At 51.7% G+C, this 27,926-nt stretch overlaps 1 protein-coding gene across 14 annotated transcripts; it reads left to right on the top strand.

The window, feature by feature from the left end:
* The first annotated feature begins 7,471 nt into the window (after positions 1-7,471).
* Positions 7,472-27,708, top strand: ZDHHC1 (zinc finger DHHC-type containing 1). 14 transcript variants are annotated; one of them, XM_060131863.1, is made up of 14 exons: positions 7,472-7,746; positions 11,721-11,833; positions 14,194-14,240; positions 15,637-15,879; positions 20,657-20,832; positions 21,127-21,277; positions 22,322-22,533; positions 22,945-23,069; positions 23,152-23,328; positions 23,604-23,716; positions 26,546-26,628; positions 26,867-26,960; positions 27,100-27,178; positions 27,289-27,708. In XM_060131863.1, the coding sequence occupies exons 3-14, from the start codon at positions 14,232-14,234 to the stop codon at positions 27,516-27,518; spliced, it is 1,692 nt and encodes a 563-aa protein (XP_059987846.1). In that variant the 5' UTR covers positions 7,472-7,746; positions 11,721-11,833; positions 14,194-14,231; the 3' UTR covers positions 27,519-27,708. The 14 variants fall into 14 exon arrangements, 11 of the variants coding, with proteins under 11 accessions (XP_059987846.1, XP_059987845.1, XP_059987849.1 ...); XM_060131862.1 differs by lacking the exon at positions 11,721-11,833; XM_060131864.1 differs by lacking the exon at positions 11,721-11,833 and having other exon boundaries at positions 7,473-7,746; positions 23,170-23,328.
* Positions 27,709-27,926: the final 218 nt, after the last annotated feature.

The following is a 27,926-nucleotide window of genomic DNA, read 5'->3' as shown; positions in this document are numbered from 1 at the left end:
TCACGTGGCACAAGAGGCTGGGAGACTGCCAACTCACCAGGCATGAGCTGAGTCCCCCATCCCTCTCCTCTAGGCTGTGCACCTGGAAGTCAGGCCCTTCGCTTACTGGGGAGAAGGGTTGGGGAAATGCAGGAAGCCAGGAGTATCACTTGCATTTTCAAACCGTGTCCAGCACCCTTCTCTGAACTTCTTTTCTTTTGCTTCCAGGATTGAAGGCAGGTATTTGGGGATCAGGGCCCTCGAGTTTGGAAAACACTAAGAGAATTTGCTCTAAAGGGTTTTGTGGACCAGCCCCAGGGGAAAGGCAAGCCCCAGCTGAGAACACTTGCTGGGACAGCTTGGTTAACTCCAGGTGAAACTGGTCTTCTTGGGTCCTGCAGTGAGGCTCTGAGTTATTCATAATCCTCTGCCACATTTACTATGTGCTTGCTGTGTGCCAGTCGTTGTGTTTGACTTCCTCATTTTATTTACTATCCTCACATTATCCCTATGATGCAGGTACTACCATTCTATACATTAGAAAACAGACTCAGAGAGATTCAGTGACATGCCCTAGGTCACTCAGCCGTCCAGACACTCTGCTCCCAACCATCAGGCAGCACTGCCCCCTGGCCTTCAGCCTAGGAGGTTGGCATTTTTCAGTGGGCAACCGCCAGGTGAAAGACTATCAACCTTTGAAAATTTGCTTCTGGGAGTTTAGGGGTTTTGAGCATGAGCCACCCATTTTTCTTGCTTGGCCCTGCGATAAAACTTTTTCTGCTCCAAAACATTTTAAAAAATAAAATAAAATAAAATAAAATAAAATTTGCTTCTGGATTAGAAACATGTCTCCCAATGGTAGAATTAAGGCAAGTTGTTAAAACTAATTCCAAAACTTGCTTCCTTACAACTTCCATCACCCTGATTCAGGCCTTTTCTTGGCAGAACAACTGCAAAAGATACAAAAATTAGTTGCTGTTGGCTGGCTGGTTTAATTTATTTGCATATACATAATTCAGTCCCACCCCTTGTGGCTAATACCTTCCTTGGGGAGCTGTGGCTGTTTTCTGATTGCTGGTGGGGAGGCCTGTGTGTGTTGTTTTTTCAAATAAACTGAAACCAGATGGAGGGGGTTTTGTTCACTGCCCTGCCTCCAATTTTCTCCAGCAAATTCCTTGAAAAGCCAACCACCTATGAGTGGTGCCTATTCTCCTTGGAGGTCCCTCACCGCTGGTATGCAAATAGCAAGTGGGGCTGAGATTTCTAAAAGTGAAAACAAAGAGAGGAGAAAGAAGCTTCTTGGTGCAAGGGCTTTTGGGCACATGGCAGGGTCATCTCCCTGTGCAGTCCCGATTTTCGGTCTGCACTTATATTTTCTGTCCTCATCTCCTTCCCTCTCCCCTGAGTTGGGAATTGAGCTGGGCTTGAGTCAAAATCACCTGGACCAATCACTTGGTGAAAATATGGATTTCAGAGCCCAATCCACACCTCCTTTGCAGCGCTAACCACTGGCACGAGACCCCAGCTCTCAGGATGTGTTGATCTTTGAGTCAGTGGAGAGGGTTATCTTCTAGAAGGGGCCCAAGACACTCTTGCTTTCATCCTGGGAACACCAGTTGCTCAAGATGGTTATAGAAATATTTTTAACCGCCAGCCAGGTCTAAGGCTTTGTAATGCCCCTCGAGCACCTCATCAAGAGATTCCTTGTTCAGAGCGATAAGCAAAGGTACGCATTGGTCACAGTGCCAGGGGTTAACATTTTTCTTTGGAAGTTGAATTGTGCATTGTCATAGTGAAGTATGACCCAGTACCCAGGCTGGGAGAACACTTCTTTCCCAGCTCCAACCTTCATTCCTAGCTCATATCTCTGTTCTTTCGGATTCCAAGGCTTTTTAGATAATTGTGTCAGGTTACATAAGCTTTCGAGATATGAACACTCAAAGGAAATTCCTCTGGGAGCAGGCATGAGGGGTTCTGCCACATAGTTTGCTTTAAAGTATTTGAGGAAAAATTCAGGTGCCTCAGCCCTGCACATTTCTGAAATAAAGTAAGAATCGTCAATGACTTTGTATGCAAGTACCATTCCCCATAGAAATGAGGAAGCAAAAAGACAGATATCATACTGAATAGAGAAACCCCTCCCAGGGGAGCATGTGCAGGGCCAGGTGGAAGCCAGTTACAAAGAGGGCAGCTTTGACCGGGCTGCCATGGAAATCCTTATCAGCACAGGATACCTTTTTTTTTCCCCCTTTCTGCATCTGAGATAACACACGTGGCAAATACAGGCCTTCCATTTTCCAAGAAACATAAAATAAAAACTGAATTACTGGCAGAGAAGCTTTAAAATCTTTGGTTCCTAGGACACTGTGAATACATTCTCCACACACCCGTGATCTTTATTTCATTTGCCTCCGAGGGATAGCCCTGCATCATCTCTGTTGCATAAGGTGCTGTTTCCAAACACCTTGTTCCTAACTGGAGACACAGAATAAGTTTTATCTAGGTCTGAGAGAGTTCTTGGAGGGATGACATCGTGTTCCAAGCTGCACTGGTCAGAGTCAACAGTGAGAAAGCTGCCAGAGTCTTCTCACCAAGGAAGCTGAGAGAATATTGTAAATACTAAATGGCACTTCTTTCTTAAAGCATAAAATGGTCACAAAAACTACTTAACAAGGAAAAATTAATGGGAGGAAAACGTCTTGAATGTAGCAAATAAAAAAAATCTTTACAAGGGACATGGAAATAATAGATTTACTATGATGAAGGGACGATAATATAGGAAAGTCAATTTTTACACCAAAAATAATTCAACAAGTATTATTTACCTTACAAAAGGCTTCACAAAAGAATTCCTATAAGTAGCTTTATCCTTTCATTTGTTTGTTCCCTCCTTCGTTCATTCAACAAACATCTATTGAGTGCTTACTGTGTTCTAGGCTCCATGCTTAGGGAAGCCATGGTGAGTTAGATAAATATTCCTCCCCTTGTGGTCTCTGTATCTGGCTGGAGGACAGCCCCTAATCAGATCACTATGCAGTCAAGGAGCCACTACTGACAGAAGGAACTATACAGCAGAGTCTTGTGACCTCTTCTATTCTGAGGGTCAGAGAAAGTTCTCCTGGAGGAAGTGATGTTCCAGGTATCAAACGCATCACATGCAAAGGCCCCTAGTATAAGAGGGAGTCTGGTCCTTCAGGGAAAGGGAGGTCAGGAGGCTGCAGAGGTCAGCTGGAGCCAGGGGGCAAGGGAGGTTTTGATTCTAATTTCATGGTATATCGAAATACTGCTCCCCGGGGAGCAGGGAGAGTCACTGAAAGTTGTAGCAAGAAGTAAAATAATCAGTTTGCCTTCTTTTATTTCCTTCTTTGTTTTTTTTAAAGACAGCCACAAGCTGTGAGGAGAACAGACTGATGGGGATGGGGAGCCCGCAGTGGAAGCGAAAGACCAGTCATGAGGGCGCTATGTTTGCCAGGGCAAGAGATGCTGGTGGCCATGGGGACAAGCCAGTTGGATGGGCTGACTCATCCAAGGCCCACTGGAAAGTGTACTGGGACCCAGACAAAATGGACCCAGAGAGCAAGAGCTGTGGCTAACCATGTCCCACCAGGTGAATTTGATAATTAAAATTTAACTCCATTTGTTAATGAAATGGAGAGGATCATTTCCTGATTGAAAGACAAGTAGGCTCTAGATTATACGTATCAATGTCCACTACCAATGGGACATTCTGTGCTTCATACGCAGGACCACATTTTTAGGCCTCATCGTGGCTCTATGCAGTAGCTATTGTTATCCCTGTTTCACAGAGGAGCAAACTGAGATTTAGAGAGGTTAAGGAATCTGCCCAGCTGGCGACTGGCAGAGCTGGGATTGAAACAGGTAACCACTGACATGCCCTGGGACATGTGACAAGTCCCAGGAAGCCTGGGCATACATTGGCTCTAATTAAGAATGGGCTGCTGGATCCAGCCCAGGGTGGGAGGAGCTGCCTGGGAGTCTCTTCTGGCAATTCTAGGAGTCAGGTAAGCTAGCTTGGAACCTTGTCACACACATGTGCACAAATTCTTTAAACCACAGTTGGGTTTTTTTGTCCCTACAGCCTGGGCTGTTCACCCTGGGCAGACCTGCCTTGCTGGTCAGGGGCAGCTGCTCTGGGCAGGAACAAGTCCTGCCCTAAGAGATGACTTCTGTCCCAGAAAAATGTGTCTCATGTTTTCATAGAAACTGGCCAGAGGGGGCAGTAGGAGCTGAAACTACACTCAAAGTAAAGGGAACCCTGTGGGAAAGAGCCTGGGGTGGGAGCGAAAGACTTGGGTTCCAGGAATGGCACCAATCAGGGGACAGGGATGAGGAGGTGGACAGGAGCTCGCTGAGCTGGGCTTTCAAGCCACACTTTGGCATTTCAATTGATCCTAAAGGCAAAAGGAAGCCGTGGAAGTATCTTAAACGGAAGACTGATGAGGTGGTGTTAGCAATGTGTGGCCTTCCTCAGTAGGTGATGCCCTGGGCCGTGTCAGGTTCTGGATTGGTTACCACACCAGGCTGACAGACTCAGAACACCATCAAATTGCCTGTGCCTTTAAGAAAAATTTGGCCAGAGGGAGTCTTCTTTTCAGAGAGCTTGGCCTGAAGTCACTCAGATAGACATCCAGGGAATCTGGGCAGACAGTTTTGTTTCAAATGAAATAGCTTTAATTGGATAAATGCATGTATATACTTAACCCTATTTGAAACCCACTGTATTAGTTTCCTATTGCTGATACAACAAATTCAGTGGCTTAAAACAACATGAATTTATTATCTTACAGTTCTGGAGGTCAGAAGTTTGAAATGGGTCTCACTGGGCTAATGTCAAGGGATCAGCTGACTGGTTCCTTCTGGAGGCTGTAGGGGAGGATCTGTTCCCTTGCCTTTTCCAGATTCCAGAGGACACCTGTATTCGTTGGCTCATGGCTTCTTCCTCTATCTTCAAAGCCAGAAGTGTACTGTTTTCAAATCTCTCTGACCTCTGATTTCATCATCACATCTCCTCCCACTCTGACCCTCACATGACTCTCTCTTATAAGGGCCCTTGTGATTATACTGAGCTCACCTGGATAATCTAGGATAATCTCTCCCATCTCAAGATCCTTATCATATCTGCAAAGTACACTTTGCCATGTGAGGTAACATATTCATAGGTTCCAGAAATTAGGATATGGACATCTTTGGGAAGCCGTTATTCAGACTACCACCCACTTTAACAAATAAAGAGAAAGAATGATAAGCCTGGCAGCTAGAAGGAGAATGGACTGGAAGCAGGCAGGCTGATGTTAGGGAGACAGACAGAAGGCTGCTGCAGAGTCAGCAAGAAAGGTGCTGGTGGTCTGGGCTACAGTGGGGTGGGAAGAATGAACACAGGACGTATTTCAGAGGGAGGACTGCCTGGTCTTGGGGACCATATGGGTTAGCTGGGCAAGGACTAGGGGGAGACTGGGTAGGTAATGGTGCCCTTCAGAGGGCCTGAACGGGGGAGCAGGTTTGTGGCAAGGATGAAGAGGGCAGATAGGGATATGTTTCATTTAGATACCCACGGGACACCTAGAAGTGCCTGGGAGGCAGATGGACCCAGGGTCCACAAGGCTTGACTCTCCAGTCCCTCCCTTCCCTGTGGGCATAGAAGGGCTCACCCTCCACCTTGATTTCTGGGTCACCATCTCTTTTTGACCCTACGTTCTACAATTCCAGATAAGAGTTGAGGAGTCATCTTGTATTTCTGAGGCCAGAGTAGCACTGATATTTATTCCATATCAAGTTTGAGTTTATCAGTCCTGGAAACAAGAATCTGCATGACAGAGAGATAAAGACACTTGCACAGGACCCACAATTGGCATATGACAGAGCAGGAGTTGCTATGTTGCTTTTGTTATATGTTTGTGGCTGATAATTTTAGGGACAGGGATGATTTCTGTCCAGCCCATTCTGAGCAGGTAGCCAGCCAGCTGCTCACCTTTTTAGGGCCTTGGAGATAAGGATAGGACAGCTGGTGGAAGACAAAGTCTCTTCCTGTCTTTTGAGAAAGACTGAGCTCATAGGACACTCACATTCTGACTGTCCCCAAGTGGAGGGGAGAGGGAGCATTCAGGGAAACCAAGTTCAGCAGGGAGGTCCCTCAGGCAGGGAAAGGGAAGAGAGTCTGCAGGCCCTGGGACAGAGGAAGCAAGTGCCTGTCCCCTGGCAGCCCCGGTGCAGCAGGCATGGCCCCACAAGGCCCAAATCTAAAAGTCCTGTAGGTGGGTGGGACAATGGCTGTGGCCTTAGTACCAGAGAGGACCCATGACCAGACAGTGCTTCTCACAGTGTTTGCTCCTGCAGGAGATCCTGAGTCCTCGGAATAACCTGGGTAAAGAGAAGCCTAGTAGAGACCAAGACTGAATTTCCCATCAGCCTGGAATATGGGAGCTCCCAGTAGGATTTATGCTTGATTTAAAGGAAATAAAGAGGGCTTCCTTGGTGGCACAGTGGTTAAGAATCTGCCTGCCAAGGCAGAGTACACGGGTTCGATCCCTGGTCCGCGAAGATCCCACATGCTGTGGAGCAACTAAGCCCGTGTGCCACAACTACTGAGCCTGTGCTCTAGAGCCCGCAAGCCACAACTACTGAGCCCACGTGCCACAACTACTGAAGCCCACGTGGCTAGAGCCCATGCTCCGCAACAAGAGAAGCCACGACAATGAGAAGCTCGCACACCCCAACGAAGAATAGTCCCCGCTCACTGCAACTAGAGAAAGCTCGCGCACAGCAACGAAGACCCAACACAGCCAAAAAATAAATAAATAAATTTATAAATAAATAAAGGAAATAAAGAAAGAAGATGTTATTATTACTACAACTACTATTATTTGGCTGCACCGTGGGTCTTGTGGGACCTTAGTTCCCCGACCAGAGATTGAACAGGACCAGGGATTGAACCCGACTAGAAATGGAACCCAGGCCATTGACAGTGAGAGCGCAGAGTCCTAACCACTGGACTGCCAGGGAAGTCCCAGAAAGGAGATATTTTGAGCTCTTATACTTCACACTTTATATTATGGGCCACAATATGTATACTGTATTTATTTGTCTCTAGATCTGTCTTCCCCTTAGCCTGTAATCTCCCTGAAGGACAGGGATCTCGTGGGTGTTCCCCATGGTATGTCCAGTGCCCAGCACATACTCATTAAAAAGTGTGCAGGCTGACTGAGGGTCTCCCTGAGAGTGGTGGGCTCAGGGGGGAAACTGGAGGGGAACACCTCTGGGACAAGTTAGGATTTCGAGAAGACAAGCTGTGGATTGGGGGTGGGGAAAGTGGGTTTTTGAGACGAAATGTTGGAAAGGAACGGAGAATGGTTGGGCTAGGACGCCAGGGGGTCCCTGGTGAGCCCCGCCCGGAGCCAGGGTGCCCGGGGCGACGTGACGCAGCGCGGTTTGGCCGCTGTGGGGCGCCGTAGCCCGCGCCGTTGCCAGGGGAACGGGCCCGCGCCGGACTAGGCCCAGCCCGTCTCAGCCTCGCCCCGCGGTACAGCCAGCCCGCTCGAGCCGGAGCCGGAGGTCTTGCGGGCCTAACCTCCCCCGAGCGGCCCGGGATGGGGCCCCGATCCGGGGCGCACCGCCTCCGGGTCTCGGGGACCGTCTCCGCTGCGAGAGTCTGAAGAGCCGCCGCCCTGGGGTGGGTGGACGGCCAGGCGTGGGGGCTGAGCCGCTGAGTGACCTTGGCAAGGCCGACCTGGCTCGGTGGACGACGCGCAGGTGAGGAGCCCCCGCTGCAGTTCTCATCTCGAAGCCTGGCCTGAGCCACGGGGCCAGAGCTGCCGCCGCCCGGCCGAGCTCTGCGCCTAGATCCCGCGGCCTGGGCTCCAGGTACCGGGCAGAGCGCCCGGCTTCCTTCTAGCATTCATCCGGTTCACAGATTTGCATTGACCGTCTGCTGTGTGCCAGGCTTTTTGCCAGGCGCGGGGCCACGGAGGGCTCCAGAGAGGACGCCGCGGTTCTCCAGAACCCGCAGTGTTAAGAAGGGGCGTGGCGGGGGGTGCGGGGAGCAGGCGCCAGATACACGACTAAAGTGATTTCAGGTCGGGTTAAATGCTCTGGTGCTGAAATGAAGGGAGGTGGTGAGGGAGGGTCCGCTCTATCATGTGACATTTAAGCCAAGAGCTGAAGGTTGAAAAGGAGCCAGCATTGTGATCAGGGTCACGGTGTTTCTGGAAGAGGCAAAAGCAAATGCAAAGATCTGGAGGGAGCAGGTCCAGAGGAACAGCAAGCATGAGGGGAGCCTTGAAGGATGCGGTGGCAGTTTCAACTTTATCCTAGCAGGAGAAGGGAACCATTGAGGAGTTTTGATGAATTTCAAGTTTTGAAAAGCTCATCTCACTCTGGTGAGGTGAGCAGTGTGATTGTGACAGGGCACACCAGGAAGTCAGTTGAGGGCAATCCTAGTTCTGCCAGTCTAGCTGTGCCTCCTAGAATTTACTTAGTCTCTCTGAGACTCAGTGTCCTCATCTGTGAAAGGGGCATATTGTTCTGCATGTTGTTTATGAGGGAAAAAGTGAGGGGCCATCGGCATCTGAGACCAATGACTAGAGAGGCCTATGAGAACAATTTGAAATGATAGGACCTACCTCAGAGAGTTGTGAGAGTTTAATAAGTGAATTCCATCAAAACACTTAAAGCAGTGCCTAGCACAGAATAAATGCCCTCTAAATGCTAGTGATGGTTATTGTTATTGTTGAAATACCGTAGGGGAGCAATGACTGGGGCTTGGATTAGGGTGATGGCAACAGAAATGGTAAGAAGTGGCTTAACTTCCTTTCGTGAAGGAGAACTGGATTAAGAGATGGGTGAGGGGTGGTCCCTGTTTTTGTGGAACTGGTGGTTCACAGTGGGAGGTGGGTTTGTAAACAGATAATCACCATGAGATTCAATAAAAGCAACATTGGTACTTAATTAGCCAGGTTTTTTTCTTTTGTTTTTCTTACTTATCTGTTCTGTCACAACTTTGTTCTTAATGACGGTTTCTTGGTGGGTGTTCCTCAAGGCTTGCTTCTACCATCATGGGAGTTGATTTCCTGGTTAAAATCAAAAATGCTTGCCTCTGCTCACTGGCCTTGTTTCAGCTCCAAGTTGCTCCCTTCTTCTTGTCCTCTTTCCTTGGCTTAACTTGAATCCCAAATAGTTTGCAGTGGTTGCTTCAGGAAGAGAATGGCACAGGAAATGTCTGCAGACCACGTCAGCTCAGGAATGACTGAGGTTTCAAGCTTTTCCTGCCCTAGCATCAGACTTCTGCGTGTTGTTGATGTGAGGAGCCCAGCCACATATGAGACCAATGACGAGAGAGGTCTATGAGAAAGGCTTGAGGTTCCAATTCATTTTCTGGGAGTTGTTGTGATGTGTATCTCTTAGTCAAACTAGCCACTTCCCAGAATCTTAAGTCCAGAGACTTCTTTGGCACCTGTGGGTAATTCTAATAAACAAAGTACTTGCCCCTTGAAAGTTCTTTTATAAATGACATTTTGTGCTGTAAAACAGTGTGCACCATGCAGCATTTTCTTTCCAGCCCCTCCCTTAGATGGTTAAATTGGGCATCTGTTAAATCTCAGTGAAAATGGGTTTAAAAGTAGATCCTGGGAAAAAACCAGAAAACTTGTTTTGAAGTATCCATAGAAAATCACACACACAGCAACCATAAATCCTCTAGCTAAAAGAAAAGATGGTTGGGAATGAAACCTTCCTGTGGCATGCACCTTCCCTTTGGGTTCTGGAGTCATGGGGAGCTGAGCTGACCTTCAGCTGAGAACTGGAACAAGGTCCTGCCCAGCTGCTCCTCTGTTGTGCTGCCTGGTTGTCTGATTCCAGCTTTAACAAAAGCCCTAACAGCTCACAGGGAGCTCTTCAGCTGAACAACTCAGGACTTCTTCCGAGAGTGAGAAAGCATTGAACTAAAACTGAGTGCTCTTTTGTTGCATGGTTGTTAGGCAAGATTTCCTTGTTTGCCTGGCGCAGTACTGGGCTCTAGATCACACGAGCACATTTGGTCCACATGGCAGCCCACTGGGGCCAGGAGGGTAAGAGATGACACCCTTCAGTTATTTATTTGATGTATTTTTTTTTTCAAAAGTAGTACATGCACATGGTAAAAAAAAAAAAAAAAAAAATCCAAACAGCACCAAGGAGTACATAGTAGAAGCAAATCTCTCTCATCCCCAGCCACTGGATCACCTTCTCACAGGCTATCCCTATGTTTGCTTTCTTGCATTTCTTTCCAGAGAGAATCTGTGCATATAGGAACATAGATGTCTATCCATCCACCTTGGTTTTCACTCACTCGCAGCACACTCTACAACTGTCCCACATCTTGCTTTTCTGCTTACCTGTGTATCAAAAGTCATTTCATCCCTCATTATTTTTGGTGTTATATAGCATTCCATTGTGTGCATGTGCCATATATTTGTTTATATTGTTTTTTGTCCTTTATTATTACAAATAAGACTGCAATGAATCTTTGTGCACTTTATGAGCATATGTATAAGATAAATACCTACAAATGGAATGTCGTGGCTCAAGGGTATATGTGTTCTCCAGTTTGGTAGACATTACCAAATTGCTTTCCAGCTAACCTTTTTGAAAAATAAATAAAGGAGAGATCCAAAGAGATGGCTTTGTGAAATTTGCCCACCAGGTTCCTCAATCTGTGAGTGGCAACGCAGGGACCAGAACCAGGCTATGTCTCCAGGCCTAGCCCTCTTCCCTGGTTCCAACCTGTTTCTCCCTGTTGGTAACTCAGATCCCCAGGCCCTCCAAGCCCCCACATCAGCCCTGTCACCTCTCTTCTGACCCCATCACTGTACCTTCCCAGTTCTGTGGCCTCTACCAACAAACCCTCTGGTAACTAAGTAGATTCTTTCCTGAAATTCTCAGACATCTTGCAGAAATGCAGGGATGCCTACAGCCTCTCCAGGGCTGGTACTTTTCACCTCAGTCTGGTTCTTTTACAATGCTGTTCATGAATCTCAGAACAACATTCCTAAATATTTTTTTTTGGTGAGAGTAGAGGTGGGCAAGTGGGAAGTGGACCAGTCAGGTAACTATTCTGTAGTTCATAATGAGAACCTGAAATGGTAAGATTTTCCTCACTTAAATTAGGCATATAAATTAAGGTAGCCTAACCTTATTTGGAAAATGCTATTTTAGACTTTTAGCAAGTCAATGTTAACATAGATTATTGTCATCCTAGCAATGGCCTTCCCCTTGTTGGGACAGGGAGGGACCTGCACAGGCCTTCCAGCCTGCCTCAGAAGCCAGGTGGGCCCTTGGCTTACCAGGGCAGTGGCTACCTTTGGCCTAACACTCCACGGGGCCTCTTTGCTCTTGTCTTCTTTCTGTCTCCACCAGCTTAACTCTGTTGTTTGTTCGTGGCAGCAGAAGGTACTTGAGAATCTTTTGTCAAGGTCCACATACCTCTCAGCCCACCAAAGATGCAGCAGGGCATCAGGGAGCTTGTGGGCTTGACCCCCACTTCTCACCCAACTCCTCCCAGTACACAGGGCTGCTGGGCTGCTGCCCTCCCTAGGCCAGCCTGCTGTGGTGTCACCACCCCCCATGCCTTTTCGCTTCTTGCTCATGCCCTCCTTCCCAGTGTGAATAGAAAGCTTTCTAAAAACACCCATCACCTTTATGTCAACTCCCCTGTTTAAACTTTCTGTGATTCCCTGTGGCTCTTTCAACAGTGCCTAAACTTACTCACCTGGCCTCCTGTGATCACCTTGTTACTGAACCAAAGTCGGATCTGCTTGTCCAACACGTAGCAAAGCCAATCTGCTGACACCAGGCTGTGGTGAAGGCAAGTACAGTGTTTACTGCAGGATGCCAAGCAAAGGGAGTGGGAGACATGTCTCAGGTCCACTCCAGCTTGGTCTTTGAGTTAGAATTTTCTTTTTTTTTTTTTGGTGGGGGGAGGGAGGAGAACAAAGAGGCTGGGATTAATCATCGTCCTGTGACATTTTTGTGACATTTCTTAATTGTAGTTTCAGGAGTCAGAATGTCTCTGGTTTATGATTCTTTGGCCAGGTGGTCCATGGCTCAGGGATCTGTTAGCTCATCTTGCCCTGGAGAAACAACCTGAGTTTGTACATTAATGATGACATCTATAGTAGCAATTTTAGTACATTAACGATGTCATCGACAACAGCAGTTTTAGTCATGTGACTCTGGTTGTTTAGTGTTCAGTTAGCACAGGATTGAGGTCAGAGGTGACTTGAACGGGAATAAAGTTTTGGATAGAGAGATTAATCATAATCTTGGTTAGGGAACTTGGTTTTAGGGGCACTTGGTTTCAACCTAGGATCTGACCCTGCAACTTCCCAGGGCTCATCTCTCTCTCTCTCTCTGTGGATCTTGCTCTCTGACCCCAAACCCACCCACTCTGTGTTCTGTCATACTGAATGGCTGGCCCTTGCAGGGCTGCCAGAATACCCATTCACCCACTTCCCTGAAATCTGTCTGGGCCCCCAGAAAGCAAGCCCCTGAGGGCAGGAACATGGTCTCATCTTTAACGCACAAGGGGGCTGGACCGCAATAAGCACTGACTGGGCCAAGGCATGAGTGCACAAGCTGGCCATGTTGTCTGGTAGCAGAACCGCGCATCTTTTAATCTGGTCTCCTAGGGAAGTGCTGAGAGGGGTAGGACAGCCAGAGAAGTCCCTGGGTCTGGTGACAGTGCCTGGTCCCATCCATGCTTGAAGCCTCATCTTGGATTCTCTCCTACCTCCAAGCCCTTTTAATCAAAATTTTGGGGGCCAAAAGAATTTGTGGCCACCAACTCCACAAGGGAAAATATCATCAGTTAAGAGTTGGTTGTTTCAGGCTTTTGTTGCAGGTGGCATGGTACCAGGCTGCCACCCCTGCAAGGGACTTACACCCAACAGCACCATCCCCTCATCCATGGTCTCATACAAGTGGTACCTCTCTGGGCCAAGGGTACTGGGGTTCGGTATCAGAGCAACCCCTAAGGCTGTTTGTGGTAGGCCCCTGGCCTCAGGTGGTGACTCCTCCTGCCTCAGGTGTCAGGGATGCAGCAGCACTGGGGGTGCCTGTGGCCACAGCCAGCCCACTCTGGCAGTGAGGACCTGTCAGCCAGCCATGTACCTCTGCTTCTTTCTTTATAAACTACCTCAAGGTGTTGGGTTATTCAGGTGTGAGGATGGCAAAGAGAAAGTCAGGACTTAGGAATCCCAATTAATGGGTTCCCTTCAAAGAAGTTGCCCTGGTGACATGGCTGGAGAACCTATGTGGAAGCCACAGGGATTTGTCCTCCTGAGCAGAACTGCCCAGCTCAACTGTATACACTGGGCTTGACCAGATGATCTTTGTTTCCAAAAATCAAGGACAAAGATTTGCCACCTCTGGGGACATTCCAAATAAAGTGAGGCCAGCTTTTTGATCATCTTTGTCATCTTTGATCAAAGCTGAGAAGTTTAGAATGGCAATCCAGTGGCCCAGCTCTTATGACAATGTGTTCCTTGGGACTACTAACTTAAGAAAGCGACTTGAACCAACCCCATCACTTTGGGCATAACCTCATAAAACCTCACAGAATATCAGATGCAGTAGCCTCCTCAGTCTGGAGAGATGAGGACACCCCAGAGGGCTATTTTAAGGGTAATCATAACATCTACCATTTAGGGAACATTTATGTGTCAACGCTTTACCTACAGTTTTGCTGATCTATATACAGCCCTAGGTAGGCATCCCTACCCCTGTTTTTCAGATGAAGAAACTCAAGCCACTCAGCTAGTAAGTGAAGAACCAGGACTTGAACCTAGATCTGTTTCCTCCAAAGCTGGGGCTCTTTTTTCACCTTTCATTGCTTTTTACTGAAGACAAAGCAAGTGACCAAAGAATTCCAGTGGAGTCCCTGGGAGAAAACTAGGGTCACTCCATTTAGCTTTGTGATGAGGCTACTCAGACTCTCCAAGTTTGGTTTACAGGAGGCTCTGGGCCTCAGGTGGGATGAAGGGCAGAGTGGCTGAGTGTGAGTGTCTGGTAGCTAGGGTAACAGCCATGGGGCTGGCGTGGGGTGGGGGTGGGGGTACGGGTGCCTGGCGACTGTGCAGCTTGAAGACAGGGCAGAACGGCCCAGATGGCTTTGGGTGAGTCAGGATTCCTCATCATTTACCGTGCCCGCATTTCCTTTTATTTCAGATGTTTTCAAGTCAGAAAACATTTACTGAGAACCAACTATGTACAAGGTATGTTCTGGGTGCTTGGGGGAGGGGTTGTGGGGAACAGAGGTGAATGAATCACAGTACCTTTGCTGCCCTTAGGGGGAGCTGGCATAACAGGGGGGCAGACATGGAGATGGCAAAGTGTTCCAAACAGCAAAGTGACTTGCCCAATAAAGACTGAGCGTGAGGGCCCCCTGACTAACTTGGGACATCAGGGAAAGCTTCCTGGATGAGGTGATGCTTGCAGTGGGCTCTGAAGGTCAGGTCACATTTTGTTGGGTTTAGAAGTGAGGAAGGTGTTCAAGGCAGATGTGCTGAGCAGGGTCTGCCATACCCTTTGGCTTAGTCAGACTCCCTGGCCAACAGGCATGGACTCCTGAAAGGAGAGTCCAGCTGCCAGGGTTTTTTCTGCAGCTCTTGACCTTCCCACCAAGAGCTCCGAATTGGCCTGTCTACCCAGGTGGGGCACTGCCTGCCCAGGCTCTGGTCCCACCTCAGGCCCAGAAGATACTGGGGTTGGGCTCTTTCTCCTGTAATGACAGGCCTACCCGTCTGCCCTGCATGTATCTTTGAGCACTGAGTCAGCTCCTGGGCTGAGCGATGGTGGGATGGGGGTAAAGAGTGCTGCCATCTGGTGGTTTGGCTCTGACCAAGGCCTGTCTTTCCCCGAACTCCCTCAAGTGAGTCAAAGGCATCAGTTCACCTTTTTGTTCTCACTGTACCAGGCCCACATTTACTTAGAGAAACATGGTCATTTCCACTGCTGGAGGGAACCAATGAGGATTCCTCCCCTCTCTTGTGTGCTGGCTTCTCTCCAGCCAAGAAGCCCCAGGTAGCTTATCTGAGGCACAGGGGACATGGTTCAGGGTCCCCTAGTCCTTAAAGGGATTACATGCTTGCTGAGGGGCAGAGGCCAGGTCCCTCTTTTGAACACCTCCACTCCCTGTTTCCCTAAGCAAAGTGTAACGGGGCCCTCTCTGACACTTGCATTTGGGCCTCAGGACAGAGGTGACTAATCCTGACAGAATCAGCATGTGTTCTCATCGCTCTGGCCTCAGCCTGATATTGTTACCAGATGAGAACATGTCTTATTGGGTTTAACTCTGATGGCTGTGGAGACAGAGCAGAATAACAGGCAGTCACACTGTGAGCTGAATAAACCCTGGAACTTCCTACCTTGTCCTGGCTAGGACTGGGGCCAGAACTTGCTCTGGGGCTTTGAGACTAGCACTCTACTGCCATCCTCCCTCACTGCCAGGCTCCTCATGCTAGGGCCCCGGATTCCCCTGCAGAGTAGCTGGAGATGGCTTCACATACTAGCCTGCCCCTCCTGCTGAAACCTGACTGCAGGCACGGGGCTCTGGGCTCCAGCCTGGGCCTCCTCAGGCTAATGATCTTTCTACCCTTTCTCCCTCTGGAGATGAACATCTGCAACAAGCCCTCTAACAAGACAGCCCCTGAGAAGAATGTGTGGACAGCACCTGCACAGGCCAGCGGACCCTCCCCGGAGCTGCAGGGCCAGCGGTCCCGCCGGAATGGGTGGAGCTGGCCCCCTCACCCGCTCCAGATTGTGGCCTGGCTGCTGTACCTCTTCTTTGCTGTGATTGGCTTTGGGGTCCTTGTTCCCCTCCTGCCTCACCACTGGGTGCCTGCTGGCTATGCTGTATCCTTGGGAAAGTGTGGGACTGGTACATAGAGGAGTGGGGACAATGGATGGAGGGACATGGGCGAGGCCTGAAGCTGGGTTCCACAGCCTCAGAGAGTGCAAATCGGCCCTGTCTCTGCCTGGGGGGACCAGTTGCCTACCTGCCTGGCCTCCAACCCCCATCTGACCCCTCTGCCTGATTGGGTGAGGGAACAGGCCTAACGAACCTTGGAGCGTTGAAAGCCCCACACAGATGGGAACCTCATCAACTGAGGTACCACGAGAGCAATTACAGAAGAGAACCTTAAAGCTCTCTTTAAGCTAATTGTGTCCAGAGCTCAACAAGGGATAAAAGAGAGTACCTTATTCCATTTATGAAATAATTTTTCACTTTTTGGAAAGAATAATGGTAGAATTCCTTTACATGGTAAGTTTCCTGGTACATTTAAAATATGGTTTTATTTACAGAGATTATTATGCTGTACCCAGGACTGTTTAGGAGCTCATCGATTTTATAAATCAGACTCTTTTAGGGTAAGGTTGAATTGACAAGAGGAGGGACAAATATGCCCTGGAAGCTCCTGGGACTTGTGACAAATATGAACTTGCCTGAACTTAGTGATGTGACTGCCCCAGCCCTGGCCACAACCCCCAGGAGCAGAGGATGTGGCTGCAAGTCTGGGCGGTAGAGGGGCAGCATGTGGCCATGTGCCCCAGGCCAGAGGGTGCCCATGAGAGTGTGCCTTGGTGTGTGTGCTTCATGGAGATGATTCTGTGGGCCTCTGGCAGAAGGTGGCCTAGGGTGAGCTAAAGGAGTTAGCAGGGATGAATTTGAAAGTCTCAGGCGTAGAGTCAGCACCCTTCACCTCAGCCCTTTCAGAGCTGCACAAGGCTGAGCAGCTTCTGCCAGCTCTCCGCATCTTAGCCTCCTCCTCTCTCTGACAGGAGGAGTCCTGCCTGCTTCCCAGGCAGGGGACAAGGAGCACACAAGGATGTGTGTGTGTGAGCACCAGAACATACGAGCCATGAATGTGAGCATGCTCGCTTGGGAAACCATAGAGCCCCTGGCTGGTGGGTAGCCAGGGCAGGTGGGTGGAGAAAGACTCGAGAGAAGGTTGTTGGTCTCCGATGCCAGCAGTGTCACTGAGGGGCTTCCTGGTTCACTGGGGCCCAGGGCCTAGTCATCAACTTTGTACGTGAAAACTAGACTTTCTCTGAGGTGACCAGCAGGGCTTAGTCAGTGCTCTTAAGTAGAATGCTTCATGGAACATTCCTCCCATGATCCAGAATGGGTACACCACTCACTCAGGACTACCTGGCTTTCTGCCATCAGTGTACCTGGGAAGCCAGATTATAACCACATGTTTTGGAGTGAGCAGAATCAGAGCAAATAACAGTAACCAAGAATAACTAGCATTTATTGAGCACTTATATGTGCCAGGCACTGTGCCAACCCCTATACATGGATGATCTTGTTCAACTCTCATAATAATCTGTAAGGAAGGTGTTCTCCCCACTTTCATAAAAGAAATTGGGGCTCAGAGAGATTATAAAGTTTTTTTTTTAATTTTTATTTATTTTATTTTTGGCTGTGTTGGGTCTTTGTTGCTGCACGTGGGCTTTCCTCTGGTTGCGGCGAGCGGGGGCTACTCTTCATTGCGGTGCGAGGGCTTCTCATGCGGTGGCTTCTCTTGTTGTGGAGCATGGGCTCTAGGCGCTCAGGCTTCAGTAGTTGTGGTGCGTGGGCTCAGTAGTTGTGGCTTGCAGGCTCTAGAGCGCAGGCTCAGTAGTTGTGGCACTTAGTTGCTCCGCAGCATGTGGGATCTTCCCGGCCCAGGGCTCGAACCTGTGTCCCCTGCCTTGGCAGGCGGATTCTTAACCACTGTGCCACCAGGGAAGCCCTCAGAGAGATTAAATGACTTCCTGAGGTCACACAATTGCTACCCAGTGAGGCCAGAAGGACTGCTCAGGCAGTCTGACTCTGAGGCAGTGGGATGGTTTGAGGGTTTTGTCCTCCCCATATTTATTGCTTTGGGCAATGCTGGAGGCTCTTAGAACCACCTGGTTTGGCACTCCCATTTCCAGGCCTGAATGGTTCTCTGTCCTCCCATCAAAGCTATCTTCCTTCTGCAGGCTCCCTCAGGGGTCCCTGCAGAATGAGGTAGGGTAGGGGTGTATACCAAGCACTCACCTTGCACCTAGAACTTGCCTGGGCCCTAGGGTTGCAAAGATGGGTAAAACAGGGCCCCAGCTCTAGGTGTTCCGCTTCCAACAGGAGGAAAGCCTTGTAGATTGGAGATCATCACATGGTAAGTATGGGGGTAGGGATTCATACAGCAGACTGTGGGTGCAGGAGGAGGGCCACGTAGACCAACATCACCACCCAGATGTACCCACCTGTTGCTCTCAGCTCCCCTCCTTCCCTCTTCCTGGCCTCTCTAGGTACTCTTGGTTCTCCGCCCCTTTCCTTATCACCTATATCCAGTCAGTCATCAAGTCCTGTTGATTTTGCCTCCTAAAAATCTATTGTATTTGCCCTCTTTTCTCCCCACTGCCATCTGCCTCTTTTACCTAGATGACCATTTTGTTTCCAAACAGGTCTCCCCACACATGCTCTCACCCCGGCCAGTCCATCTCTATCCCTGCAGCCAGAGTGCCCTTTCAAAAAACAAATATGATAAAGTTACTCCCCAGCTTAACACCCTCTAATAGCTTCTTCCTGCCTTAAGGTTCAAGATCATCATGGCTCTCCACATTCTGGACTCTGCTTATCTCTCCAGCATCTTCTTATTTTATTTCCTCTGTTGTTCTCTGTTGCAACAACACTGATCTCTGCCTGGAAGCTCCTAGCCTCTCTCTCCACCCCAATACCCAGCTAAGTTAGAAGACCTAGCAGCTCATGGGCCAGTTTGGCCTACAGATTTTTTTTTTTTAATTGAGGGATAACGAACACACAAAATTGACATATCTTAAGTATTTCTTTGGCAAGTACATTTAAAAAATTATTTATTTCCTTGTCAGCATTTAAAAAATGAGACGCCTCATATATCCGGACACAAATCCATATTTCTGGTTCCTTCTGAAAAGCCGGAATTTGGTGACATGGGCTCTCTTTCTTGCATGGCACCAATAGGCTGAGCTGGAACCACACATCTAGTTGGGACTCTGCTTGTTCCCAGTACCCAGGCAGGCCCCCTTTCCTCTTTATATTACCTGCCATGTTCCTGTTATCTGTTTCTCTCTAAGTCTCAGCTGAGATGATACTTCCTCAGGGAAACTTTCCAGACCCCTTCAGACTAGATGAGGTCACCCAGTTACAAACTCACATAGTCCCCTGAACTTTCGTTATTGCAATCAACCTACTCTGTGTTTTCTGCCAGACTGTAGGCTCCTTGGGGCTAGGGACAAAGTCTGTCTTGCTCCTGCCATATCCTCAGTGCCTGGCATAGAGAAAGACCTCAGTAAATAGCTGAATGAATGAACCAGTGGGGTGGGGGGGGAGGGAAGAAGTGTTGGAGCAGGCAGGAAACTAAATGTTTGCCCACATTCAGTGTGTCTGAAGAGAGCCTGGAATGGTAAGGAGTAGTGGTTGGTGATACCAGAGAGATTTGAGAGGATCCAGAGGAAAAGGGGCCGTGAACACTGAGCTGAAGAGTAAACTTTAGCTTGAGAGCCACTGCAGGAGTTTAAGCAGGCAAGGCTTTAGGTTTAAGCTTTTCAGAGCTCACTACCCAAGTAAAGGGTACTCAAGGGGATGCAGACATGAGAAGCAGAGTCAGGAGACTATGGAATAACCCAGGCAAGAGGTGACAGCCTGACCCACAGCCAGGGCCGTAGGGATAGAGAGGTTGTGTTGGGCCACGGGATTGTCTCTTTCCGCTCTGGTATAGCACATTAGGGTGGAGCCTGGCTCCTGCAGACATGTAGGAAAATTTGGCTGCTAGGAAGAGGAAGAAAAAAAGGAGGTTGGACAGCTGATGGATGGAGGATAAGTGATGGAGAGTTGATGTCTACTTGGCTAGCAAGAGGATGGATGGATGGATCGACAGATAGCTAGATGGAGGGTGGATGGCTGCCTGGGTGGAATCTATTAGTGAAGTTTTACACATTCACTTTGCAGTAAGTTGTCAGCATACTGTGTCCAGCATTTGGTCCAACTGCTGAGCCGATAGATCCTGGAAGATCTGTGTTTCAGGAATTAGCCATGCTGCCCCCTGGCCAGCCCCTGAACATGTTAGGCCATCCCAGACATTCAGCCCCAGGCCTCCAAGTACCTGGACTCTAGACTGGGGAGGCAGTGGATATATGAGGCCCTGTCTGCAAGTGATTCCCCAACTGGCCTGGCTGCTGGAAGAGGATGTCTTCTTTCTTCTCAGAGCTGACTTCCTGTGAAAGCAAGATAAACAAGCTTAGAACTTATATTTTGGGTCCTTCAACCTTTAGAGGATGATCTCTTTCAGTCTCATTTCACCATTTACAATCGGAAACCAGGTCAGATTCTGAGGTAAGATCAGCCAGGGCCTACGCCAGGCCTGGATTAGTGAGGCCAGGGCCCTGTAGTTGGTCTCCTCAGCAGCAGCAGGCAGTGCTGGCTTGTGAGCTCCATTACCAGATAGCCCCTCTGCTCTTCCATATGGGGCGCAGGTATGAGGTGGCACAGGTAGGAGGTGGCACAGGCAGAGAGTCTCGGCACTGGGGAGTCACATGTAGGTAGAGAGCAGTTCTCTGGCCACAGGAAGCAGAAGTGGGGCTCTCAGCCGGCAGTGTGGAGTGAGTCTTTAACCTGTTGGGCCAGTGCATGGGCGCCATCTTTGCTGGTCACCTCGTGGTGCACCTGACTGCTGTTTCCATCGACCCAGCAGATGCCAATGTGCGGGACAAGAGCTATGCTGGGCCCCTGCCCATCTTCAACCGCAGCCAACATGCACACGTCATTGAAGACCTGCACTGCAACTTGTGCGACGTGGATGTGTGAGTGCGTGTGGACTGGGTGTGTGTGGCCGATGAGTGTGCCCGGGGAACTGCCAGTGGGAGCTGAAGGCAGACAGGGGCATGCCCAGGCTTTACAGTCATTCTGAAGCCTCAGAACCCTCTTATTTCACACAGTCAAGAATCTTAGTGGAGTGACAGAGAACTGGGTGAGGGAGAAGGTGATTGGAAACAGAAGATGAGGAATAGCATTTCCAACAAAGTAGGACAATTGGCCCTGCCACAAACACTTCTGATGACTAACTCCACCAGTAACCACCCCCCTTCTCTCACCAGCATTCCCAGGTATGGGCAGAGAGGGGAGCAACACTTGACTCCTTACCATGTGCTAAGTGCTTATGAACAACCACCCTGCAGAGTGGGCAACATCTTTCTCACTTCACAGAGGAGGAAGAGTCCAATGCTCAGAAAGGCTGAGTGGCCTGAGGTTGGTCATATGGCTACTGGGCAGCCAGATTCACAACCCAGCCTGCCTGGCCCCGAAGCCAATACTGCTATCCTTGTTTATGCACGAGGAATCTGAGGCCCAGAGAGGCCAAGTGACTTACTCCAGGTCACATTGAGGGGTCAGAATGTACAGAGCCCATACCCCCTTGGCTGGTCCAGACTGCCTCCCTAATCCCCTCTCTGGAGGATCCCAGTCTCCCAGCCTTAGGTAGGGGATCAGGGATGGGAGTATGGTTCAAGGCTAGCTCCACACTTTTAATATTAAGCCCCAAGCAGCCTGTTGAAGGGGTTCTGTCCACAGGACAGAGAAAGAGCCAATGGCATTAAGATGCTGAGGACTTTGGCATCAGACCATCCTTTCTTTCACTAGACACCAGTCAGCGCGTTGTTCCTCAGTGGATGCCCTGGCAGTTGCTGCGTATTCCAGGGCTCCATTCTGTTCTGGGGGAGGGGGTCGAAATTTATTCTTCCACTGTCCTTTGGCCTTTCCTGGTTCCTCCCTGGGGCAGGGAGACTCTCTTGCATTCCTAATGTAGCCTCACCTCACCTGACCCACTGCGGTGAACTGCTTACTGCTCACCCAGATGTCTGCTTACCCCTCTTCCTTTGGCTCCCTTTGGATTAGCCCAGATAGACTGGGGTTTTCTGGAAGAATGCCAGGAAAATTCCCATAGTCTGGCAGAGAAACAGGGACTCAAAAAATGGCGATGTCAGGAAGAGCAACGCAGGCCCTGGGTCCAGCAGCCTTGCTCTCTTCTGCTCCCTGGCCGGGCAGAGGGGGTCCTTGCTTGGAAAGGAAACTCCGTTTTCGTTTCACGCCACCATCACCCGGGTGCACTGTCCCAGAGCGGGACAGTATAACGCCGCCTACACCTCCTCCCGCCGCTGGGTACACCTCCCGTCCCCGCCCCCACCCCCACCCCGTCTCTTCAGAAGCGCTGCTTCCTCCGGGTGCGCCGCCCCACAGTGCCCCCCGCCAGAGGGCGCGCGTGCTCCCCTTTGACGCGCTCCGCTCTCCGCTTAGGCGCGGGTGGGTGACCCGCTCCAGGCGGGGAACCGGCAACCCCCCAGCCAGGCCGGGCAGCAAAAGGCGGGAGAAGCCCGCAACCGTGCTGTGCCCCCTCCCCACCGCAGGAGTGCTCGTTCCAAGCACTGCAGCGCCTGCAACAAATGCGTGTGCGGCTTCGACCACCACTGCAAGTGGCTCAACAACTGCGTGGGCGAGAGGAACTACCGGTGAGAGCCAGGCCCGGGCCACAGGGGTGCCTGGCGATGCCTGTGTCTGTGCGAGCCAGGGGCCTTGAACCTGTGTATGGGGCGGGGTGGTGATAGGGGTACTTGGGGGACCTGTGCGCTGGTGTGCGTTAGTGTGTGTGCTGGTCTGAGGGTGATGCTCCCGATGGCTTCCGCCTGAGAGCGATGAGGGTAGGTTTGGAGTCTTTCTCCTGCTGGCCCAGGGAAAGGTGGGGAGCCTGTTGGGGGTGGCCGCCTATATTCACATTTGCCCTAAGGCTTTGGCTTCGTGAGGAGTCAGGGCTGTGGGGTCAGAGGCCCAGCTCCCCATCCTAACCACCGGCCCTTCTGAGCTCTGGGCCCTTGCCCAGCTGGAGCACCTGGGTGCTGACAGCTGCCCACGGCTGGGCCCAGGCTCTTTCTACACAGTGTGGCATCTGCCTTACTGGGCGTCCTGCTCCTCGTGCTGGTGGCCACTTATGTCTTTGTGGAGTTCTTTGTCAACCCCATGCAGCTGCGTACCAACCGCCACTTTGAAGGTCAGTGTGGGCTCCAGGCCCACTCCCATCCCCCAACCCTGGGCATGTTCTGGTCACTGGTTACATCCCTGGCTGAGCACAGTCTGCCTGTGCCTTGCAGTCTTGAAGAATCACACAGATGTGTGGTTCGTGTTCCTGCCTGCTGCCCCTGTGGAGACACAGGCTCCTGCCATCCTGGCTCTGGCTGCCCTTCTCATCCTTCTGGGCCTGCTCTCCACAGCCCTGCTCGGCCACCTGCTCTGCTTCCACATTTATCTCAGTAAGTGGCCCTTGCCCCTACCCCCACATATATACCCACACCTGCCTTTCAGGGGATGGGAGTCCCTAAGCTGGAGGAAGTTACCCAGTTTGGGCTGTAGAGCCCTGAAACTATGCCCCTTCCTAGCGCTGGCTCTCTAATGGTGACCTGGTCTCACTCCATGGCTTAGTGTATATGGGGACAATGGTTTTAGCCTGTGGTTGGGTACCCTCCCTCACCTTCTGAACTCCAGGGTTCCTTTTCCATTGCACTGAGCCCTCTCTTCACCCCCTCAGTGTGGCACAAGCTCACCACCTATGAATACATCGTGCAGCATCGTCCGCCCCAGGAGGCAAAGGGGGCCCACAGGGAGCTTGAGTCATGTCCCCCCAGGATGCGGCCCGTTCAGGTATAGAAGTGGCCCAGAGGGCTGAGGGAGTGGGAGAAGGGGTGTGGGAGGGGTGGTGGGCCGTGCAACGAGTAGCCAGTGACAAGACAGGGCAAAGGGAAGCGGGCCTGGAAGAGCAGCTGGGGTAGGGGGTGCTGGAGGCAGCAGAGGCGAGGGCAAGCCTGTACTAAGCACGTGCCTACTTGCTCAAGTGTGGGCACAGCCAGAGGAAGCCCTGTGTTTCCCCGACCCCAGGGGAAAGGCTCGAAGCATGTGCTGGAGGGCACAGAACATGGGAGCCTGGAAGCAGGCAGGTTGGGGCCGCAGGAGAAGAGAGAGGGATGGATCAAGGACTGGGTCACCAGGATAGAGCCATCAGTTCTTTCCACCTGTGACCCTGAGCCCTTATACCCATTACCTCATTTAAATCTTGAAACAGCCCATGAGGCAGGTAATGCTACCGTACCCATGTTGCAGATGAACAGATTGAGGCCAAGAAAGATTAAGCAAGCTGGGTCTAGGAAGAGTTAAGGTCTCTGCACTCTGAAGCAGGAATCCTCCAGCTCAGGCTCGGGGCCTGGCCAGCCCAGCTGTTGATCAGCCTATCCCCATTCCCATGCCCCTTGGCTTCCTGAGGTCAGCAGCTGGGGGTGGGGTGGTCCAGTCCTTGGAGCCCCCAGGGACTGGGAAGGCAGGGGGCCCAGGCAGGCCTTGTTGGGAAGGCTGAGCCCTGGATCCGAAGTCCTCATGGCAACTGGACACAAACACAGGCTGGTGGGTGGATTGGGGGAGTGCTTGGGACCCCACCTCTCCTGTTCTCATCGCCAGGGGTGGGCCAGGCTGCCAGGCCTGGGTAGGCCTGGGGGAGTGATGGCTGTTGGTGGAGACCCCCTCCTCCCCCCGCAACTGCCACACTGATGGGTACCTGCCCTGGTGCTGGGCACGGAACCCATGTAAGCACAGTGGCAGCCATCCCGGGAGTGGGCACCATCCCTATCCCCACTTCACAGAGGAGACTGAGGCTCAGAGAGGTAGGCAGGAGACTTTCTCAAGCTTCACAGCCAGTGCCCATTGAGGCAGGGCTGGCCCTGGGATCCCCAGACTCGAATGCTCAGGACCCCTGCTCTGTAGTTACCGCCTGCTTAGGCTTTGGGGCCAGATGTGCCAGCAGCAAGGGCATTTAATACCATCGGAAAATGACCTGAGGGAGACGTCGGCAGAGGGAGAAGGGGCGTGTTTGTCCCATCGCGCAGAGGAGAGCTGAGGCTGAGAGGTGCCATGTACCATTCAGGAATGTGCAAGTGTTGAATGTCTCTGAGGGAGGATTGTAGGGACAGCTGGGGGAGGGGAATTTGAATGGGGACACCCTGGTGGCACCCTCATACTTCCCCAGCTGGCTAGGGCCTGGCTCCTGGCCCATTCTGGCCCCTCAGGCTTCTGAGACCATCCTCTACTGCTGCCCTGCCCTCTGCCCTACACTTCTAGAACCCAGGGGCGCCAGGGTAGGCTTTGCCGCCTCTCTCCTGGGCCCTGGAGGGGTGCTAGGTGCACACTGGTGAAGAGGAAATGTGTGGGGGAAGGATTCCCTTGGCGTCCCAGCCCTTGTGACTGGCCTTTGACTCCTTCCTCTTCCCCAGGGCTCCTCTGCTCAGGCTGGCACCCCCACACTCCTCCCCAAAGGGCCAGCCTGGGCAGGTGTTGGGCACAGGGCTTGCCCAGGGTTCATTCTCTGCCTCTGTGTAGCCAGCCGGTGACTGGCTGGGCTCTGGCCCCCAGATCTGCTAGGGCCATCCAGCAGGCAGCCTCCCCACCCCCACCCTGAGCAGGAATGTGGGAGGGGCCCCACTCTGGAGCCGTTGCCCCCAAACATAGGCTTGTTTTAGAGACGGTGTTCCTGTTACAGTGTCGTCTCTGCATTAGTCAGGATGCCCGGGTCTCCATGGAAACGACTGCCGAGTCGCGACAGCTGTCCGGTGCCCTACCCCCAGCCACCCCATATCCTCCGCCAGGCTCCCTTCTCGGACTGTTTTTCCTGGCTTTTGTTTCCTCACCTGCAGTCCTCTTGGGTGCGGCTCGGCGCTTGCTGCATGCTGGGGTGCAAGCGTAGGCCACCCCTGCTACCTCCTGGCTTCAGACCCCTTCACTTTCAGGGGTTGGGTCTGCTACTCCCATGGTCACTGTGAGGATCAGCGACTAAACAAGACAGAGAACACCCATACGCCTGGTCCCAGGTGGGGCTGTGGCGCTGTTTTTTCCACCACCTATTGCTTCCCTTTACCGGTAGAAGTTGGGGAGACTGCTCATCCCCCCACTCCCCGCCAGCAGCTGAGATTGTGTCTGGTACTCTGAGGACTCAGCTCCGAGGGAACCATGGATTCCTGCAGGTAGCCTCACAGCCTTGGGTGCACACCCGGGTGTGTGAACTGCCCAGTCTCCCAACTAGGGAAAAACATCGGTTCAGAGACTGGAGCCCTGGGAGGAGCCAGGAGCAGGAGAGGGCCTCTCTGAGTCCCTCTTCTCCCCAACCCAACTTGGCCAGAACAGCTCTAGACTGGGTACGTTGGACACATGAGGCTGGAGGCTTCCTGGAGGAGGTGGAGTTTGACTAAATGAAGTGAGGAAAATGGTGGGGGTGGGGTAAGGTACAAACACAGGTGTTTTAAGCCTCGTTCTGCATTGGGGTTTTCCCAGCATACCTGGGAAGCCTGAAGGACAGCCCTAGACCTCTGTGCCCAGACCTCCCACAGTGACCAGTAAGGGGGTGTTGCATCCAAGACAGTGGGCCCAGGACCCAGAAGGCCCTGGACCCACACCTGGCCTCCCAGCCTCCCTCACCTCCATCTTCCCCAGGAGATGGAGTTCTACATGCGGACCTTCAGCCATGTGCGCCCAGAGCCCCCTGGCCAGGCCAGGCCTGCCTCAGTGAATGCTAAGTGAGTGCAACCTGGGCAAGTGCCACCTCACATCTCCCATTGGCATGGCAGGGCCATCGAGGTGGGAGAAAGGGGTTAGGCCAAAGCCAAGGCACAGGTCTTGGTCCAGGCTATCATGGCCTGGGACAGATCAATGCGCCTTTCCAGCTAGGAAGGGAGGCTTATTTTAGGACCTCCAACAGGGTGGGATTTGAAGGAACAACAGCATCCAGGATTTATCCTCCCACTTCCCCTTCAGCTCCTCCCGGTTCCTTGCCACCCGCGGCCACGTGGAGCCTCCACCGCCCTCCTCCCCAGAGACTCTCGCTCTGCCCCCCCGGATCCGACCCCAGGTAGGGGGGGACTGTGCTGGGCCCCCTGCCCAGGTGGAAGGGGATGGGAAAGAAGCCTCTACCCCTCTCCACTCCTGCGCGTCTTTTGGCGATGTGAGGTCTGGGGAAGGGGTACTCAGGCTTCCCCCTGTCTCTGCAGAAAAAAAGGAAGCGGCGCATGTATAAGGTACGGACCTCCAGAACCTTGGACCGGGAGGCCCCGTTGCCCAGGCTGCCGGGTGAGCGCCCCTTCCTGACCGGATCCTGCTCGGGGAGCTACGAGGGAGGGAAAGGTAGGGCCCTAAGTGAGTAGCAGCTCCTAGTCTCACGTTCCCTTCCGGCCCCATAGGGCCGCGGACCCCCGGCCGCCGCTCTAGCTCGTCGTCGGATTCCGCTGACGCCAGCCCTGCAGGCGCCTACCACTCGGCGTCAGCCGAGTCCATGGACGAGATTCCAGTGGCTCAGACGCGCCTAGGCAGCGCCGGGCTGGCGCTGCAGGCGCGTGCGCCGGCCGTTTTCGTAAGCCCGAGTAGCGGCGATCCCGGTGCGCGGGGCGGCCCGGAAGCCGGTCCCGCTTAGCTGGGACAAGAAACAGGGATGGCGGAGGAAAGGCGGGACAGACTCTCTATGCAACACCCCCACCCCCGCCGTACTGAGTGCACTTTAGGGGCCGCTAAGGGCCGGCGGGATCGGCCCCCTCCCCCACGACTCAGCAATAACAGCCCCACCAGCCGTGATGCTCCAATAAACTTTTTTATGCTTTTGCGGAGTTAGTGCATACCTTCTTAATGGCAAGGGCCACGGGCCCTCCTGGAGCCGGACCATTGCAAGTCAGCCTAGGGGCAGAGGTTGAGGTGGGTTCCCCCCACACACACACCGTACGCTGGGTGGCCACCCAGATTGTCATATGGAGAAGCTCAGGTACGGGGCTCCTGGTTGGGAAAGGTCCTGGAAGCTGCCTGGAGGAGGTTATTTTTCTTGAAGTTA

The sequence above is a fragment of the Lagenorhynchus albirostris genome, chromosome 19 (assembly GCF_949774975.1).
Source record: "Lagenorhynchus albirostris chromosome 19, mLagAlb1.1, whole genome shotgun sequence".
NCBI classification, from domain to species: domain Eukaryota; kingdom Metazoa; phylum Chordata; class Mammalia; order Artiodactyla; family Delphinidae; genus Lagenorhynchus; species Lagenorhynchus albirostris.
Note: the sequence above shows the minus strand (reverse complement) of the source record. Positions and strands in the feature narration are given on the sequence as shown.

Bases quoted from the DNA above. Each gene is read 5' to 3' on its own strand.
- ZDHHC1 (XM_060131862.1), top strand. The intron at 22,534-22,944 runs GTGAGAGCCAGG...GGCTGGGCCCAG, and splicing joins GTGGGCGAGAGGAACTACCG to GCTCTTTCTACACAGTGTGG. The intron at 27,179-27,288 runs GTGAGCGCCCCT...CCGGCCCCATAG, and splicing joins CCCGTTGCCCAGGCTGCCGG to GGCCGCGGACCCCCGGCCGC.